At 43.2% G+C, this 19,355-nt stretch overlaps 1 protein-coding gene across 1 annotated transcript in view; it reads left to right on the top strand.

Moving 5' to 3' along the window:
- Positions 1–19,355, top strand: part of CSMD1 (CUB and Sushi multiple domains 1) — a 1,628,138-nt gene that overhangs the window by 1,534,323 nt on the left and 74,460 nt on the right. Inside the window, exon 51 of the mRNA XM_061134533.1 lies at positions 14,724–14,918. Within this exon, the coding sequence (XP_060990516.1) occupies positions 14,724–14,918 (195 nt within the window). The remainder of the gene's footprint in view (positions 1–14,723; positions 14,919–19,355) is intronic.

Raw genomic sequence — 19,355 nt, 5'->3', positions numbered from 1 at the left:
CAGAGTTTGCTTGAACTCATGTCCATCTAGTTGGTGATGCCATCCAACCATCTCATCCTCTGCCATCCCTTTCTTCTACCTTCAATCTTTCCAAGCATCAGGGTCTTTTCAAATGACTCAGTTCTTAGCATCAGGTGGTCAAAGTATTGGAGTTTCAGCTTCAGCATCAATCCTTCCAATGAATATTCAGGACTGACTTCCTTTAGGATTGACTAGTTTGATCTCTTTGCAGTCCAAGGGACTCTCAAGAGTCTTCTCCAGCACCACAGTTCAAAAGAATCATTTCTTTGGTGCTCAGCCTCCTTTATGGTCCAACTCTCACATCTGTACATGACTACCAGAAATACCATTGCCGTATATGGACCTTTGTCAGCCAAGTGATGTCTCTGGTTTTTAACATGCTGTCTAGGTTTGTCAAAGATTTTCTTCCAAGGAGCAAACATCTTTTAATTTCATGGCTGCAGTCACCATCTGCAGTGGTTTTGGAGCCCAAGAAAATAAAGTTTGTCACTGTTTTCATTTTTTCGCCATCAATTTGATATGAAGTGATGGGACTGGATGCTATGATCTTAGTTTTCCGAATGTTGAGGTTTAAGCCATCTTTTTCACTCTCCTCTTTCTGCCAATAAATAGATTAGCATTCTAGATATTCAGCATGAGTGTTAACTATGTGAGAATTATGAGAAAAAGAAGCACAACATAGCTTTTTGAGTCTTGGGTTGAGGATGGAGAAAGACAGAAGAGGCTCAAAGAGAGGGAAGCAGACAGCATTTCTTGAATTCCATTGGAAAAGTGGGTGAAGTCTCCCTCTGGGCATGGGGAGTCTGAAAGCCACTCTTAACAGGAGACCTGAAGGTGCCCTGGCTCACCTCTGCTCTGCCAGGACCTCAGTCTGTCTGTCTGCACGGGGTTTTGGACAGACAGAATGATGTAAGCTCTCCAGGGGAGATGACAGACAGACAGACGTAGAGGAGGTAACGTGAGTGCCTGGTCAGTCTTTATGGAGCAGACAGTGATCCCGTGGGGACTGAGCTAGGTCTGCTGAGATGACAGTGATAATCTACACCCATGTTTTGAGTGGTAAGTCTAAACACTTGTCTATGTTGCAGCATACAGTGATACTAACAGTCCTCTGGAGAAAGTAGTGAAGTAGTGTTTTCACCTCTTGCTAAATTCATACAAAGTAAATAATGGAAATATCCAAAGTTCACAATTTGCAACCACATACATTTGATAGGTGACACCATGACAATATCTGGAGAAGCGTTTTGATGTGGTCACAGTGTCCTGTTGGAGGTCCCCTGCTGCCACCGGTAAAGCCATGTGGTGCCTGTTTGGTTTGGTACCAAACCTTTGGGCATCCCAGAAGCACAGGGGTCATGACCTTCCCAGGTCTGCCTGGGGATACAGTGAATTGTGCTGCGGTGTGAGTGCAGGCTCTTCATTCCATGAGCCCATAAAGAGACAGTTTAAATATTAAATAGATTTCATGATGAGTGGGGGTGAGTGTAAGGAGAGGAGATATGAGAGTTCCCACAGTTGTGAAATACACCCAGCGATCAGATGTCCTAGGATGTTCCCGGCTACCCACAGCCAAGAGGAGAGCTCAGAACCACAGTCTGGACCCCCAGTTCCCTCCTCAGCGCCATCCTCCTCCTGCCCCACATTTGCTGCATCGTGTCCCATCACCTCCGCCCACTCTACCCAGTACACTCGGCTGCCCGCTCAGGCCCCATGTACACCAAGCCACCGCCTCCTGCATCCGTGGAACCACCTCCATTCATCTTCCTCCACAGTCTCCTTCCACACAGCCGCCGGCTCCTCCTTTAAGCACATACAAGTCACAACATGACACTTCACTGCTTAAATCCTCCCAGTTCTCCTGGCAATTAGGATGAAATTCATAAACTTGATTATTTTGCACTCACTTCTCCAAAAGGCAGATATTATGGAGAGGCCACCTAGGAACCTGAACCAGGTTGACCAAGCGGAGACATAGGTTCGATCCCTGGGTCAGGAAGACCCCCTGGAGAAGGAAATGACAACCCTTTCCAGTATTCTTGCCTGGAGAACCCCATGGACAGAGGAGCCTGGTGGGCTACTGTCCATGGGGTCGCAAAGAGCTGGACTTAGTGACTTAGTGACTAAACCACCACCACCACCTGGGAATCTGCCCCAGCTCATGTTTGATGCCTATTTAGGTATTGAGGGACACACCTTATGGATGATAGCTCATGTAAGACTAGTCTTGGACTCCCATATCTTCCAGGCTAGCTTCCCAAAGCTTTATACAAATTGACCCTTTTAATTCTACTGAGGAAGGCAGTTTTGTTATCCCATCACCTAGATATGAACCAGGAAGAAGTGGTTACATTGACCAAACTTACAGATAAAGTAGCCGAGTCAGGGTTCGGTTCCAGGAGACCTTGTTCCTAAACTCTGTGTTGTTCTGCCTCTTGGAATTGATTTCTCTCATGATTTTTAAGTCTCATAAGTTATAAAAACCAAGTTATAAAAAAAAAAGAGCAGAGACAGAAGCAAAAGGTTCCACTTTAATCTAACATATAATTCATTCTAAAAAGTATTAAATAGCTGATGGTAAGGAGGGAGTAAAGTTTTGTTTGAGGATTGTAGCAAAACCAAGTGATTTCAAAGACAATGTATATTTATGCCTAAAATTTTCTGTGAAAATCAGGAATGAGAGGTCTTTGGCAGTTCAAAGGCACATGTGACATCAATTAAGAGAACTGCTTTGTGCTCACATAAAGCATCATGTTACGGCACACAGAGTGGTTTCACTTATGAATATATTTGATTTTTCTGTTTTAAATGCACATCTCAATGTGCAAACTGCTTTAAAGTTGTAATGAAAAAATTAAATAACAAAACGGTTTCTTACATACACATGAGGACCCCAGCCTAAGAAAGTTATTTGTTCAGTTAAATGCAGTTAAATGATTGTTAAATGGGAAAAAGTAAATTTGCATTTTAAAGCCTTTTTTGACACTGACTGGTACTTTGCAGTAGGACAGGAAGATAAATATAATATTTATAGTAAAATGGGAAATCAGACTTAAATTTTCCAAGTATAGTCTCAAACTTTCAAATATTTTTCCCTTTGTTTATTAGACTTCGTTAAAATTCCTTGGTGTTCAAAGGCTGGAAAATCTGTTTAATTTTTTGAGAGGAAGTTTTTTTTTTCACATTTTTTAAATTGAAGAAATTGAGCAGAGTAAGCATAAAACTTCTCCTCTTAGTCAGAAAGTTTGGTTACTATTAAATTCTGAGATGTGTATTTCCCCAAGGCCAGTTCCTATGTTGGTATGACACAGTTTGTATAAGTTTCTTTAGCATCTGAATAATATGTAGATCAGTACTGGAACCTCAAGAGATAAGAAACACTTCAGCTTTGATAAGTAGTAACTGTAAATGGTAAATAAACTGAGTTCAAGTTGCCCTTGGGCTTACTAGAATGAAGATTATAATAAATAACTGCATTTCAGTTTGCATGCATCCCCCAGTTGTACAGATCTCAAGGCACATGTTTGAGGTTCATTCTTTGCATTTTAATTATTTACTGAAGCTGGATTTGGACCATTGACGACACAAATGATGCTCATGCCACAATGAACTAGGGAGAGTGGCTGGGATGAGTGTCCCAGGCTTGCGGGTCTGCCAAGTGGTGAGCAAATGTGCTCCTCACCCTCTGCTTTCAGGAGAAAACAAAACCACTAAGACTACCTGCCAACATCAAACATAATCCCAGTGTGCAGGGGACTTTTTCCTCTTTCAGTTAAAGTTGTCAGAGGGACTCCTTTGTCATTAATAATTTATTAAGGATCTGCTCCACCCTGGGCACCATGAGGACTTTAAGTGGATACATTTTAGGAAAGAAGGGGCAAATTAAAGCCACATGGACCAGCTTTATATCATCTGTAAATAGCCCAATTGAGGAACAAAGATTGCACATAAGTTATCTATTTGTACATATGTCTGCGCTCATCTATCTGTGAAGGATTTATGCATATAGTCATATATAACACACACATATATGTGCATACGGTGCTGTGCTGTGCATAGTCGCTCAGTCATGTCTGACTCTTTGTAACTCCATGGATTGTTCCAGGCTCCTCTGTTCATAGGGATTCTGTAGGCAAGAATACTGAAGTGGATTGCCATTCCCTTCTCAAGAGGATCTTCCCGACCCAGGGATTGAACATGGGTCTCCTGCATTGCAGACAGATTTCTTTACTGTCTGAGTCAATGTTAAGGGTATATATTTATCCCTTTAGCCCCTCCAAACATGGCCTTATCATACTTGTGTTTCTTTATTAGTTATTTCTGTTTTCATGTAGAGTTTGGTTATTATTGTCATTTAACAACTGGTTGAGTGTCATTTAATCGTAGATCGTATTGCTAAACTGCAGTATCAGGAGACCAGCTGTTCCCTGCATTGTGGACTTTCTCTATGTTCTGACCACTTGCTGAGCACTCACCCAAATTCCATCTTCAAGTGTCTGTAACAAACTCAGCTCACCACTGTTACTGCCGTCCTCAGGGGGGAGCATGAGTGCCCACCCAGGGCCGCAGGGAACCCCAGCCGGAGTCCGGCCTGCGGCTTGGCCTCGGCTGTCAGCCCCGCGGTGCTGGACCCCTGCATCCTGTGTGTGCAGTGGCTTGTAGACGGTCCTCCTTGCCTGCACTGGGCCTTGACGAGAGATGTCAGTTAAGACGTTAGCAAAGCTGTGGGAGGAAGGCCAGGCCACCCCTGATCTGAATGCAAGCTCATCATGCAAGCTACAAATGCATTTCTAAAAGTATGTGTTAAAGCTCAGAAGTGGGGAGGAGTGGTGAAACCTCCATGTGCAAGCTGGGGGCCCTTAGTTCTGTCTCCCAAGACTTCGGTCAGCTGTGAAATGAAGCCCAGAGCAAAGGGCCATTTTTTTTTTTAATTGGAGGACAATTGCTTTACAGTGTGGTGTTGCTCTCTGCCAAACACCAGCACCATTCAGTCATAATGTGCTTAAATCCCCTCTCCCAGCCCATCCCACCCCCCAGGCCATCACAGGGCACCACACTGGTCTCCCTGTGCTATAAGCAGCCTCCTGTAGGTATCCACTTTACACACAGTGGTGCCTGTATGTCAGTGCTACGTTCTCAGAGTGTCCCACCCTCTCCTTCCCCAAGTAGTGTGTCCACCAGGCCGTTCTCTGTGCCACAGCAGGCAAGATGGGTGGGTGGCAAGATGGGGGGAAGTGCCCCTTCCCAAGGCCCAGCCTCATCCTCGGTGCTTTGAGACCTGTCCATGTGCCTGGTGTGAGCTCGGGAAACAGAGGGAAAGGGGGGAAAGGGAATGCCCACCCACGCCTGGACAAGGTGTTGGTGGATCACAAGTACCTCATTAGCCCGCACGAAGTGGTGAGCGGCTCCCTGACTGCAGGGCCGGGTCCAGCCACTCACCATCTGGAGGCAGCACTCTGTGGGGTGGGCGTGGGCTCTTCCATGCAGGGCAGGACTCTGCCAGTCGGGGAAGCCGCTTTCTGGGGGCCACTAGGGGGTGACAGACCTCTCTGCTGCACGCTGTGGGGAAAGACTGTCTTAAGGCTACACCTCACTGTTGTGCAAACTTTTCATGGTCTTTTAGGATTGTGGTGCTTTGGGGGAGGTAGGCTGTTTAAAGGACTCAGATTCTGTCATTTCAGTTGTATTTTCAGTCCTTTATTTTCAGGGCCATTTATGTTCTACTCTGTATAATGTTTCCATCTCTTATTTCATTTCCAAAGATTGAATATGGGTTCCTCCAGCTTTTTGTATTTTAGTTAGAATTGTGAACTATGAACAACTCTCCATGGCTCTCTGGTAAATATGAGAAAGTGAAGTTTGCATAGAGGTTTAAGAATGGGAAATACAGGGTTTGTGGTACCCAGGTCCTTTATGGCCCCTGTGTTTGTTATTCCTCTCCACATGAACACTGCTCAAGGGCAGGTGTAGCTTTGGTTCACGTCTGTAACTTTACAAATTTCTGGAATGAATGAATGAATGGACCGTCTGCAGTGTGGTCTGATGCCACCTAATTTGCTCGCTCTCTTTCCCTCATTTGTTCTTCTTGTCAAACACCTGACCACTGCTCAGTGCAGGACAGTGGTCTCCGCTCAGACAGGAGCTGCATGGGGCCCCCTCTTTCAGACCCCTCTGAAGACCATCTATCATTAGTTCAAATGAAGACTCGATGACCTGAAGTGACTTGCAGTCAATTTAGTTTAGAAAACACCCCCAAGTCAGAAAGACTGGGTCACTGTGGAACCCTTCTTACACATTCTTTTTACAGACACTTGCATTAGAGGTATTACTTTCAGGGACTTCCCTGACTGTCCAGTACTTAAGACTCAGTGCTCTCACTGCTGGGGCCCCAGATTTGATCCTTGGTCTAGGAGCTAATCTCCCACAGGCTGTATGTACATCACAGCCAGAAAAAAAAAAGAGAGAGAGAGGTGGAAAAAAGAAAAGCATTCAATTTTCATCCTTTCCAAGGGTTAGTTTAGACTCATTTCATGTAATTATAAAATTAGCTATGATATGTAATTTTTAAAATGGATTTTTTTTATGGCACTTGGATTACAGAATTGAAAAAAAAAAATCTAAACATTTGCCACTTAGTGTCACTAAGTGGAAGAGGTTACTTCAATATTTTCATGCTGAAATCAGATTTCACGAGTGGCATTTAGGCTGCAGAGTATTGGTTATTGGATGCAGTTCTAGTTAGCGATGTAAATGTTCTGCTAACAATTTTTTTTTTAAGTCTGGCCACAGTAACAAAATGACAGAAAGCCCAGAGCAGGAAAAAAATGTGCAATCTCATGAGGGTTTTGGAAACTCTGCAAGAACTGGCAGAAATCTGGCAGTCCCAGGTCACTGAGAACTTGAGAGTCTTGAGAGTCCAGGCTCAAGGACACATCGAGGAACCTACGAGGTTCCTACGAGGAGAAGGGACCAGCTCCTTTGTGGTCTGTGCCTCTCAAGAGCCAGTAACACAGCTGAGCCTGTGAGCAACACCTGACAAACTCACTTCAAAACTCTATCTATCCACCTGCTCTTATTCTAAGTAACTCATAGCTAATCATGCAGTCATCTGACTAATCTCTGAGATTAAAACACTCATTTAAAAAGAATGATCACCCTTAGGAATTCCAGGCTCTCAGCCCAGCCTTTCTGGAAGGGCTTCCTCACAGGGCCATGCTGAAGTCAGATGGCATGAAATGCACTGAATTCAGAGTGGTACCCTGGGCATCCCCACTTCACACCCCTGACTTGCCGAAACCAAAGCAGCATGCTCCACCGCTTCCGAGTCAAAAGAACCAAGGCTAGCTCAGCCTGTCCCCAGCGAGCAAGTCCAGACTGAGTGGCACCCTGAAACTCTGCTGGGCTGTGAACACAAGTAGTTATATTCTTGTTGTTGTTTTGTTGCTCAGTCATATCCGACTCTTTGCAACCCCATGGACTGTAGCCTGCCCGGCTCCTCTGTCCATGGAATTCTCCAGGCAAGAATACTGGAGTGGGTTGCCATTTCCTCCAGGGGATCTTCCCAACCCAGGGATCAAGCCCACATCTCCTGATGGTAGGTGCATTCTTTACCACGGAGCCACCCCAGGAAGTCCCCACAAGTAGTTATGAGTCTGGCTAAATCATTTTACTCCAGTGGCATCAGATCATAATTTTATAAATCTAATTAAATGTTCTTGAACTGAACTTGGTAGCAGAAAGCACTTGCGCACATTGACTGTGATGGGGCAAGTCTGTTACAGAGAGAAGACACCTGCACCCCCACATCTCGATTAGAATTTCGCAGAAGATTTATGAGCAGGACCTGTATGTAATTCATGAGAGGGGAGGCCGGAGGGCTTTATTCATAGTGACACCGTTGCCACTGTCTGAATATCTGAAACAAAACAACTCTCAGCCTGCCTGGCTTACCACTGGTGGGACGACTCTGTCATAAATCAGAACCACTCATGGTAAAATGAAAAGTCAGTCTCTCTTGAGCAAAATGTGAAATGTTTGGTGTTGTCTCTGCAACATTCACAAGATGGAAAAACTGCATGCTTTCTGCACAGAAAATTTATTGTCTGTGCCTTCAGTGAGTATGATTTGAGATGAGTACTTCTAAATAGTAATTTAGGAGTTTTTATGCAAAACTGCATCAACCATATCAACCCTTAATACGAGTGACGGTGTGACTTGAGAGTGGCTATCTATACATCCGCTCTTGAATTTTTTTGAAATAGAAGAAAATTATTCTATTAAGAGTTGTGTGCTTTTTTTCTAAGGTGATAGAAGATAATCCGTATTTCTGTTTTAAAAAAGGAAGGAATATGAGGTGAACTGGCAGATGGAGCACTTTCTATCAATCCAGCTAAACCTGCCTGTTACGGAAAATGTTTAATTTCACTAAATTTGACCTGGCAGTTGACTCACTTACCATTGTCATAAGTACTCTTTGATAACATCGATGAAAACGAAACGCTTTCTTTTACTACAGCTCCAGATGGACCGGCATTTTAGCGCATTCTTTAGCAGTTGTCATTACGTAGGTGATACTCAATGCTGATGTGCCCGGAGTCCTCCCTGTTGTAGTGGTGCCACTTGTTCTAGTCTCTTACAGAGTAAGTACCCTTGTCAACTTGTGGAGGGGGCGACAGGCCCAGGGGTGCACAGGTAGTCCTGCCTCGGCTGGGGGACCCGAGCTCACTGGCTGGTCTGTAAAATGCTGATAACGACAACCACATCACCAGTGTCCCCTGACCCGTGTGGCTGTGAGGATCACTTAGTGTGAAATTACGTATACACTTAGACGTGCATTGTGAAAAGGGCGTCTATTTCTGGAAACACTGGGCAAGCGCGTCTGTGGAAGCAGCAGGACTCGTATGGCCCGTGACTTCAGGCAGCTGGGGGGCTGGCAGGTGCCTGGGGAAACCCCCGTGGATGCTAGCCTGAGACGGTTCTGTTAGGAAGAACAAACTGCTTTCTCTGAGAATGTCAACCCAGCCGCCCGCAAGCTGCTTTGCTGCCTTCTGACTGCACCTGGGCCCTGTCACCGTGGGTCTCAGGGAGATGACCTGGTCACTCGCTGGCCTCTGAGTGGCAGGGCTGCCCCAGGCACAGTGACAGCCCGCCTGGCAACAGCCATCTGCGGGCGGCCGGGCCCTCGCCTCCGCCGATGCCCGTCTTCCTCCTGTTCCCATCTGCTCCTCGCGTCTCTGCCCTGGCTCCTGGCTCAGCTATACAGAGACTGTCAGTCCACACATTCCTCGAGCTTTGCCTTATTCCGTGATGTCTGATGTCATGAAAGGAAAATACCCCTATCAGGCAAAGTACTCAGCTCTCTATATATTACTCCTGCAACTCCCTCGTGTGATGTGTGCCCATGTTCCCCCTATAGCCTGTGTCTCTGTTCTCTTTTCTTTTTTTTTCCCCCCTCAAAGTATTGATGTAGTGGGAAGGAATTTTAAAAATTAAGAATACAACAGAAGCAGTCTAGTTTTTCTAAATAATCGCCTGTTAAACTATTAGGCATTGATTTATGTAATATTTTATATTTGTACAATCAAGATTAATATTGTTGTTCAGTTGCTCAGTCATGTCCTACTCTGTGACCCCATGGACTGCAGCACGCAGTCTATCCTGTCCTTCACCATCTCCCAGAGTTTTCTCAAACTCGTGTCCATAGAGTCGGTGATGCCATCCAACCATCTCATCCTCTGCTGTCCCCTTCTCCTCCTGCCTTCAGTCTTTCCCAGCATCAGGGTCTTTTCTAATGAGTCAATTCTTTGCATCCGGTAGCCAGAGTATTGGAGTTTCAGCTTCAGCATCAGTCCTTCCAAAGAACACCCAGGACTGATCTCCTTTAGGATGGACTGGTTGGATCTCCTTGCAGTCCAAGGGACTCTCAAGAGTCTTCTCCAACACCACAGTTCAAAAGCATCAATTCTACGATGCTCAGCTTTATTTATGGTCCAACTCTCACATCCATACATGACTACTGGAAAAACCAAAGCTTTGACTAGATGGACCTTTGTTGGTAAAGTGGTATCTTTGCTTTTTAATATGCGTCTAGGTTGGTCATAGCTTCTCTTCCAAGGACTAAGTATCTTTTAATTTTGTGCCTGCAGTCACCATCCACAGTGACTTTGGAGCCCAATAAAATAAAGTCTGTCACTGTTTCCATTTTTTCCCCATCTATTTGCCATGAAGTGATGCCATGAAGTAAGATGCCATGATCTTACCTGATTTGTGTATGTGTATATGTGTGTGTATATACATAGTTGTGTGATGTATATGTACATACATTTTTGTGTCACAAGGCAGCACATTCTTTCATTGGCACTTAGTTCAACTGTTGTAAGTTTTTGTCTGAAAAAATATTTTCTTAACTTTCACCTTTTTCCAGAGTATTCATTTTTTGAAAGAAAGTGCTCTTTGTGATCATCAGGCCAGTGCTCCTAAATCCTTTGACTCCTTGTGTGGTTTTTCTCTGGCCATCAGTAATGTGTGGAAAACCTGGAAACTACGGAAAAGAGTGAAAAAGGAAGAAAAACACACCAGTAGTCTCACTGCCCACAGATGCTCCATCGACTCTCCTCACATCATCCTGTCATTTCCCTTTCGCCACTGAGGTCTGAAACCGGATTCTAGGAGATCCTGGGGTTCTGCCTTCGTGTGTGTGCGTGTGTGTGTGCGTGTGTGTGTGTGTGTGTGTGTGTGCTCCCAACAGGGAGCCTCCATTTTCACCCTCCCATCAGATCCAGCTGTGGAGCAGACCCCCAACACAGGGTGTGCCTCCTCTGAGTCCTCCTCATACGTCTCCACAAAGACTGACCAGCTCATAGATGGCGCGTTTCCACAACACACCTGATTCCTGGCTGTACTACACGGGCACAGGCTTTCAATGGGGTGGTGCTGGCCCTAGGAAACAGACCGATGGCAGAGGATACAGACCTGGGGACAAGGCTGGTTGGTCTTTTGACAAAGTGAACATGGCATCCCATTGAGGGAAGACACAGAGGTCTTTTCAATATGTGGCTCAACAGGACACTCAGATGGGAAACTGAGTCTGGACCTGCCCCACAATGCAGACACAACCAACGCAGAATGACGACAGGCTAAATGGGGAAGGTGGAACATAAATCTGTGAAAATACAACTTCCCCTTTCCATCAACCCACCTGCATGAGCCTGGGTCAGGTAAAGACTTTGTAAGCTCACAAAAAAACCAATAACAAAGGAAAAATTAGATATATGTTGTTTCAGTACTTTTATTCTTCAAAACCTATGTTTGAGAGCTTGATAAAGGCAAACTTAGAAAGGGTAAAGATATTTGAAGGACTGTATTAAGGATTGATTAAGGAGTTCCATTGAGAAGAATGCAGAATATCAAATAATACCACTATACCTCACATCAGGACATATAACTTTATAAAATAAAAAGACTAGCTACCTGTATCAACAGAGATGCTAGACCAGTGGAACTCTAGTGCATTGCTGGTGAAGGTGGTAAGTTGACATAGTCTCTTTGGAAAAGCATTTGGCTGTGTGTCCTAAAGTTGAAAATATCTTAAGAGCCAGTAGTAGTTACTCCCTAGAAACATATCTACAGGCTGACAGAAGGATGTTCATCTAAGGACATGCTCAAAGCTGCAGTTTGTAAAAGCCAAGAATGCAAGATGATCCCAGTGGCTATCAGTAAGGAATGGATACATCGATCCATTGAGAATGTATAGAATATATAGAAATGCAAACAAACCCTACAGCTGTGTGGCTTAACATGAGTTAGTTTCAAAAGCATAATACTGAAGTCAGAAGTAAGAGACCACATGGGTTTTTAATGAAGAAGCAGAAGGAGATTAATATTTTCATGAAATTGGGTTAAGTGCAGGCAGGTGGAGTTTTCCCCAGAGTTCAGAGCTGACTGGTGGCTGGGGAAGGCGCCGGTGAGAAAGGAACACAGTGACCGAGGGTGGGGGCTGGGGATGAGCTCATGAGAACATGGCTCAGGTTTCTGACTTGGGGGCCTGACTGCTCCTCAACACGCCACGAGGAGAACAGGCAGGCATGCTGGGCACGCAGAAGTTTCTGCTCTGATTCTCCTACGAGACTCCCAGGTCTGCTGCAGGGCTATGGCTCCCTTGCTTCCGGGCCAAGTGCATTGTCTGTGACATCTTGGTTGGCAGGACAGGGCAGGGGGATCCTTTTGTGGGGACAGTTTGCCTTGTTTTATGAGCAAAGACCTGCATGTAGAGAAGCTTATCAAGAGGGGGTCCAGTAACCACAGTTTGCAGGGACTGGACTTCTGCTGTCATCTTGGTTTGCATAACTCAGATATCACCACCTGAATAAACATGGTAGGCTTTAGACTACATTTCTGTACACTCTCTTCCTTGAAGTGTCTTTGAAAATATCAAACAAATATAATCACATCTGCAGAAATTTCTGGAAAGCTCCACCCTTCCCCTCTCTTCCTTTAGTAAACAAAGGGCAAGGTAGACTTTGGATAAATATTTATTCTAGTTCTCACTTTTTCCTTTTTTACTCTCAGTTTCTACCTATATGCTTTAGTGCCTCGGTTTCTTTGTGGGTTTTTTATTGTTGTTGTTTGTTTATTTGTTGCTTTTGCTGTCACAACACTTTTTTTGGCATGTTACTCTTCAGAGCACACATACACTCACACAAACACTCATATACAGACACACTCCATGTCACCAGCACTTGCTTTTACTTGGACATTAATCTCAAAAGAAAAAAAAAACTGTGGAAGGACATAGTGTTTACAATAAAAGAGCTCAGAGCCTAGCAGAAAGACAGAGAGGCAAGCAGACAATTAAACTAGGATCAGATAATTACAAAGCAAACCAAATACCATTTTCATAAAGAAAGAGGTTATCATGTGGAATTTGGAAACCATTGCTATGGATGATATTAATGGAAGAAAGCTTCTGTTCCATTGTGTACGCCAACACTAAATCCTTCTTGGCAGAAATAGAGTTTATAAAAGATTGTTCAGTAATTAAAAACAATCACATTAATTCCAGAAACACCGTCTTGGTGAAATGAAGTGGATTTTATTTGAAATGTGCAGTAGGATTGAAATTAAGTTTTGGATTTGTAAGGTTAAAGACATTAAAGTCTTTTCAGAAATGGCAATCATGCCTGGAATTCTAAACGTAATCTGGTTAGGAAAAAAATTATTTGTATCACTAGGTAAAACACATGAATATGCATGCAAATTTTAGATCATTGTTTTATCTAAAGAATACCTAAGAGAATTAGATCTAAGGATTACTTTTTTCTGAATTAATTGTTCTGGCTGTGCTGGGTCTTTGTTCCTGAGCATGGGCCTTTCTAGTTGTGGTGAGCAGGGCCGCTTTTAGCTGCAGTGTGGGCTTCTCACATGGCGGCTTCCATTGCAGAGCACAGGCTCTCGGGCGTACTGGCTTCAGTGGTTGTGGCCCACGGGCTTAGTTGCTCCTGACATGTGGGACCTTCCCGGACCAGGGATCGAACCCACACCCTGCACTCGCAGGCGGATTCTCATCCACTGCACCACCGGGCAAGTCCAGAGGACTACTTTCAAATTAGGAAATCCCTTTCATATTTCAACCCTTGCTGATATTACTATTGTAATTATCCAAAAAGGCCTAATTTTTCTGTTTATTTGCACATAGTAATAGTAAAGTTATTAAAAGAAGATTAAATGGGATGTTTGTAACACTTTGGCTATGTCTGATTCAATTATAGTGAACTTGTATACAATTTATAAGTACAAGATATTTATTAATAGCATTCTGGGGGGGAGGGGGAAAGGCTTGTGGTATCTCTAGCTACTTCTTACAGGCTTAATAAATTAATCAATCAGGTCAGCTTTGTGGATAGCTGTCTGTGATGGTTACTAGCTGATGTAACTTCATATTTAGAGAAGTAGAGTTCTAATTCTTAATGTTGTAAAATTAATGTTAAATATTATTGTACTCTTCAGAAAATGTACAAACTTACATGTACCAAATTTTACATATATTGTCAGCATATCCATAAATCCCTTGACTCCACTCCAGTAATAATGTGCTAGGACTCTTGCTATTACTACTGTTATTACAGGTATCTCGACTGCTCTTTTTAGGTCTCTATTGTAATTCTAGTTTGTTTCCTAAAGGCATGAATAGATTCTCTCCTTTAAAACTCGCTAAACACTTTTCTTCACAGTATTAATGCATGTGCATTGGATTTTGTGTGCTAATAAATCCAGTAATATGCAGAGTATATTACGTGGGGAAGAAGGGAATGAGGGCATCTGACTTCCTGAATTTGCTGGAAGCTGGTTTTTCAACTAGTCAGCTACTCTTGCAAGTTTCTCAGAGGTTGGGGACAAGTTAGAAGTTAGAGGTTCTGTCCGTGCCTCCATTTACCTGATGATCATTTTCACGGAACCTCAAGACTGTACAGGAGATTTATTCCCTCACATGTCATCTCACTGCAGGATTTCCAGTGCACTTACTATGAGGCTGTGGACTGCATTGGACACCCGAGATCACTTCTGTGTGGCTCTGTGGGTGGTAGGGAAAGCCTAGAATGCCAGGTGAGGGCATCTTTTCCGCGTGGCAGGGCCCTCACCATGGAAAGCAGGCCTGGCCTGACCCTTCAGAACAAAGGGATGACATGAAGTGCGTTTCTTTCCAGCGGTCACCTGCCCGGGCATCGAAGCTCAGCTCTCGGAACACGTCACCTGGAGGCTGGTGTCGGGGTCCCTGAATGAGTACGGAGCGCAGGTGGTGCTGAGCTGCAGCCCCGGGTACTACCTAGAGGGCCGGCGGCTGCTGCAATGCCACGCCAACGGCACGTGGAGCGTGGGGGAGGAGAGGCCGCGGTGCAGAGGTGAGTGACAGGCGTGGCCCCGCCCCCCAGGCCCGCCCGCATCCCTGATGGCGACAGCATCTGCCTTTCGAGGGCCTGTCGTCCGTCCTCTGCATCAGCGGTGTAACCAAATGGCATTTCTTTTCATCACAATGAGGAATGTATATTTTTCTCCAACATACTTAACTATATGACTGCTGCCTTAAGTGTTAAGTGTTGGCTTTTCCTTGTGACCAATCATATTTTACAGACATTGAAATATTATGATAGAATACTCAGATACTTCAAATCAGCTCAAAAACAAATCCACGTCTGTGTTTATAAAGATCAGTCTTACTCCATGCACTGACTATTCAAACCTTCTAATTAGGATCTTGGGAGCTCATGCATTTATGCTAAGGATGTTGTGTTCTCAAATAATAACTGTCTTGAAAAGGGAGATTATGATTCTCGTAGGTACAAGATAAGCAGTTAAGCTTCTGAGTGGGTTTCATAATAAATATGAATAAATAGAAAAATAAAACAATATTAGTATTGTTCAGAGCTCTATTTGATTCAGATATATTTAATATACAATCTGTAGTGGGATTGTTCACAGGAAATTATCATGCACAAAAACAAGCAGTTAGAGCAGTGTCAGATTTATAAAATACCCAGCTTAGCAAGAATAAAGCAGAATAAAAATGGGAAAAGGACAAAAGAAACAACACTTCACTGTCTGTGATAGTCACTCTGATTCAGTCTATGAATCTGAATGGGACAAATGGTGATGATGCGCCCACTGATGCTCTTCACCAGGATCACGGACGTGGATCAGGAAGGGCCCAGACCTCTGGGAGCTCAGAGTGAGAGTGGACAGGACCCCTCCCGAAGCTTATTTATTCATGGGTCCCTCACCATTCCCTAGGGTGTCCTGGTTTGACTCGCCCGGTCACTGAAGGTGCTGAACTTCTCCATGTTAGACAGCTGAATTAGTGAGCGCCCCCCTCCCCGCGACCTCCCACCAGCAATCTCAGGCTGTGATTCTGAGACTCGGGCATTAAACTCAGAAGGCGAGTGGAGGAGGAGTCGGGGCCTCTACCTTCTGCTATTTCAGACTTTCCCAGCCAACATCCTCTGTCAGTTTCACACAGGACATAGGGACTCGCACACAGGCGCTGGCTCACCTCCCGTGGGTGAGGAGTTCTTGGGGAGCTCCTGCAGATAACCAGTCTCATCAGTTTCCCATCCTCCCTGTTTGTCCTGTGACCCCAAGGTGGGGGGTTTGCTGGACTGGGGGGTGCCTTCTGCACCCCAGCCTTGTATACTTAGGGCTCAGATTGCCATTCTGGGGTGCTGTACACTTACAGGGAGAGCCTTCCATTTATTTATTTATTTATTTTTAATTTAATTTTTTGACGCTGCTGCATGGCATGTGGAGCCTAGTTCCCTGACCAAGGATTTAACCCAGAGCCCCTGCAGTAGAAGCACGGAGTCTTAATCACTGGACCACCAGGGAGGTCCCTAGTCTTCTATTAATATTTAAAAGAGTGTTTACAAAAACACTGTTTCTTTTGCCCTTTTTCTCTTTTTTATTTTTTTTAAATTATGGAAGTATGAGAACATTTACAGGAGACTTGGAAAATGCATAACAGGGTTACATATAGTTCTCCTATATATTGCAATTATTTTTAAGTAGATAAATTAAGATTTTTAGCTGGAGTTTCAATATCAAACTCTTAAAAATTAATAGAATGAGTATACAGAGAAGTAGAAGAATATAGTAGACCTGAAAAGCACTATGAACCAATTCAACATAATTAAGATTTAAACAATTTTCACACAACAGTAGGATACACATTCTATTCAGGTTCCCATAGGTTGTAAACTAGGAGACACTGGAACACAAAGGACATAAAACAAGGTGCAAAAATTTCATGGTCTAAAGGTATTGAAATCATATAGGGTCTGTTCTCTTAATCACTATGGAATTGTGTTAGAAATCACTATCAAAAGATATTTGAAAATGGCCCTCACGTTTGCAAGTGCAATGTGACATTTACTAAGAGAGATCTTCAACTTAGCCATCAAAAGCCTCAATGAAGTTAGACTAAAAAAAAAAACAGGGTGATTGCAGAGGAGAAAGCATTTAAATGAGAAATTAGTATCAAAATGATAAATTAATATCAGCATTACCTTTTTAAGTCCCGTGTAGTTGCAAATTAAATATCCACTTTTTTTATATCCACTTTTTAAATTAATTTTTTATTGAAGGATAATCGCTTTACAGAATTCTGTTGTTTTCTGTCAAACCTCAGCATGAATCAGCCATAGGTATACATAGATCCCATCCCTTCTGACCCTCCCTCCCGTCTACCTCCCCATCCCACCCCTCTAGGTTGACACAGAGCCCCTGTTTGAGTTTCCTGAGCCTCACAGCAAATTCCCGTTGGCTCTCTATTTTACATATGCTAATGTCAGTTTCCATGTTACTCCTTCCATACAGCTCGCCCTCTCCTCCCCTCTCCCCATGTCCATAAGTCTGTTCTCTATGTCTGTTTCTCCACTGCTGCCCTAAGTAAATTCTTCAGTACCATTTTTCTAGATTGCATGTAATGGATAAATGTCCACTATTAAATGATGAATGTACCTAAGAAGCCATAACAAGGAAAATTAGAAAATATTTGCAATAGAATAAAAATGAAAAGAGAATTTGCCAGAATTTGTTGCATGCAGCTGAGGCTGCTCAGTGCAATCACATACAATGTGGAGTCTTGAATAAGATATGAAAACAAATAATGGACACTAGAGTAAAATTTTGTGGAATTGGAACAAAATCTCTCCTTCAATTAATATTACTGTATCACATGTTAATTTATTTCTTTTCTTTCCTTTTTTTAAAAATAACATTGTATTTCTTTATAGTCTCAGAATTGGATTAGAAATGTTAAGCCTTGTTGAAATCTTTTTTTTTAAATCACTAAGATAATAAATTTCTAGAATTTTAGTAGTCATACTAGATGCCAAAGTACATGGAACTATATCAAAGTTTTGAATGAATATAGATTAAAAATCAAGCATTGTATTCATACTAAGTCAACCAAGTGGAATTAAATGTCATATTTTTTTTAGCTAGGCAATAATTCTTAAATTTTCTAAAATATATATATTATACATAGTATATATATATATATAGTATGTATACAAAAGCTTCTCCACTACACTTGATAAAGGTTTGAGAAAGAACAAAAGAGATGGAGAAATTAGAGAACATAAACTTAATGAAGTGGTGGCACTGATATCAAATAGAAAAAGGGAAACAAACTAGATAAAAGTAAAAGATCATCATATAGTTCAGTTGTTTTTAAAAATGACTGCTCTTTAGAAACACATCTAGAGCTCCAGAAAAAAATTTTAAAAAAGCAATACCTGGGCATTTGTATTTTTCAGAAAATTCCAAGATCATTCTGATACACATCTGGATTTTAAAAAGTGATTACAGATTTCTCTATTAAATGGTGGTTCTAATGATATAGGATTCTATTGACCAATCATAATACAATGGTGTTCAGTCAGTAATATTTACAGACTCAACAATAGTAAAAGATGAAAAACACACTGTTTCTTAAACTGAACCATTGGCAGCCCAGTTCCACCCTCATTTGTGAAAAGAAGGCAGAACTTGGCTTTGGCCATCCATGAATTGTATCTCTACCTCCCTCTTTCTGATTTCTCAGAAGCCTGTTTTCCCGACTTCCAATTGACATCCTTTAATCCGCTGGGTCTCATGCTGAGTCTGGTCTGTGGACAGCCACCACCAGGCCCTAGGCCTGAAGACGTCTCCAGGCATCTGGGCCACAGACATTCTCTGCGGATGGTTGGGCGTTCACTGACTGCGTTGAGCAGGAGCTGTTCTGTCTCACTTTGTTATTTGTCTCCTTCGAACGTCCTTGAGGATGTGTGGCCTTTTCTAAAAGCATTGGCTTCCACGGAAATCTTTGCTCGCCTTTTGGTTTTGTGTCTTTGTTAGTATCTGTTGTTCGGTTGGTCACCCTGTGGCCAGGGGGCGTGCGTTTACACTTGAACCTCTGACATCTTTGAATCAGCCGCATTTCCTCATAAAGACAGGGTGTTTTATGCTCCTCCTGAGTTTTCCTCACCCAAACATGGAATCTGCTCTTCTCCAAGGAGCCCTGCTACCTGTTGCTGGAAATGGTATAAGAGACCAAGCTTTGTGCCCAAGGGTGTGCATTATCTGAGGGTTACTGTCTTTATTCTTGAAAGCTTGATAGGGGAAGAGAACAGGGACATAAAGCTTTCCCTTGGAAATTTGATGAAGGATTTCATTTGTTTTTTAGGGTAGAGGAGTCCTCTCTTTCTGTTAGGGGACTTCCACGTTGGTGCTGCCCACCTCATTAACATGGCGGGTTTTCTGCCACCCAGATCTCCACATCTGAGACCCCATTATCCAGCTGCTGG

This window comes from Dama dama, chromosome 32 (genome assembly GCF_033118175.1).
Source record: "Dama dama isolate Ldn47 chromosome 32, ASM3311817v1, whole genome shotgun sequence".
Classification (NCBI taxonomy): domain Eukaryota; kingdom Metazoa; phylum Chordata; class Mammalia; order Artiodactyla; family Cervidae; genus Dama; species Dama dama.
This window is presented reverse-complemented; position numbering and strand designations above follow the sequence as displayed.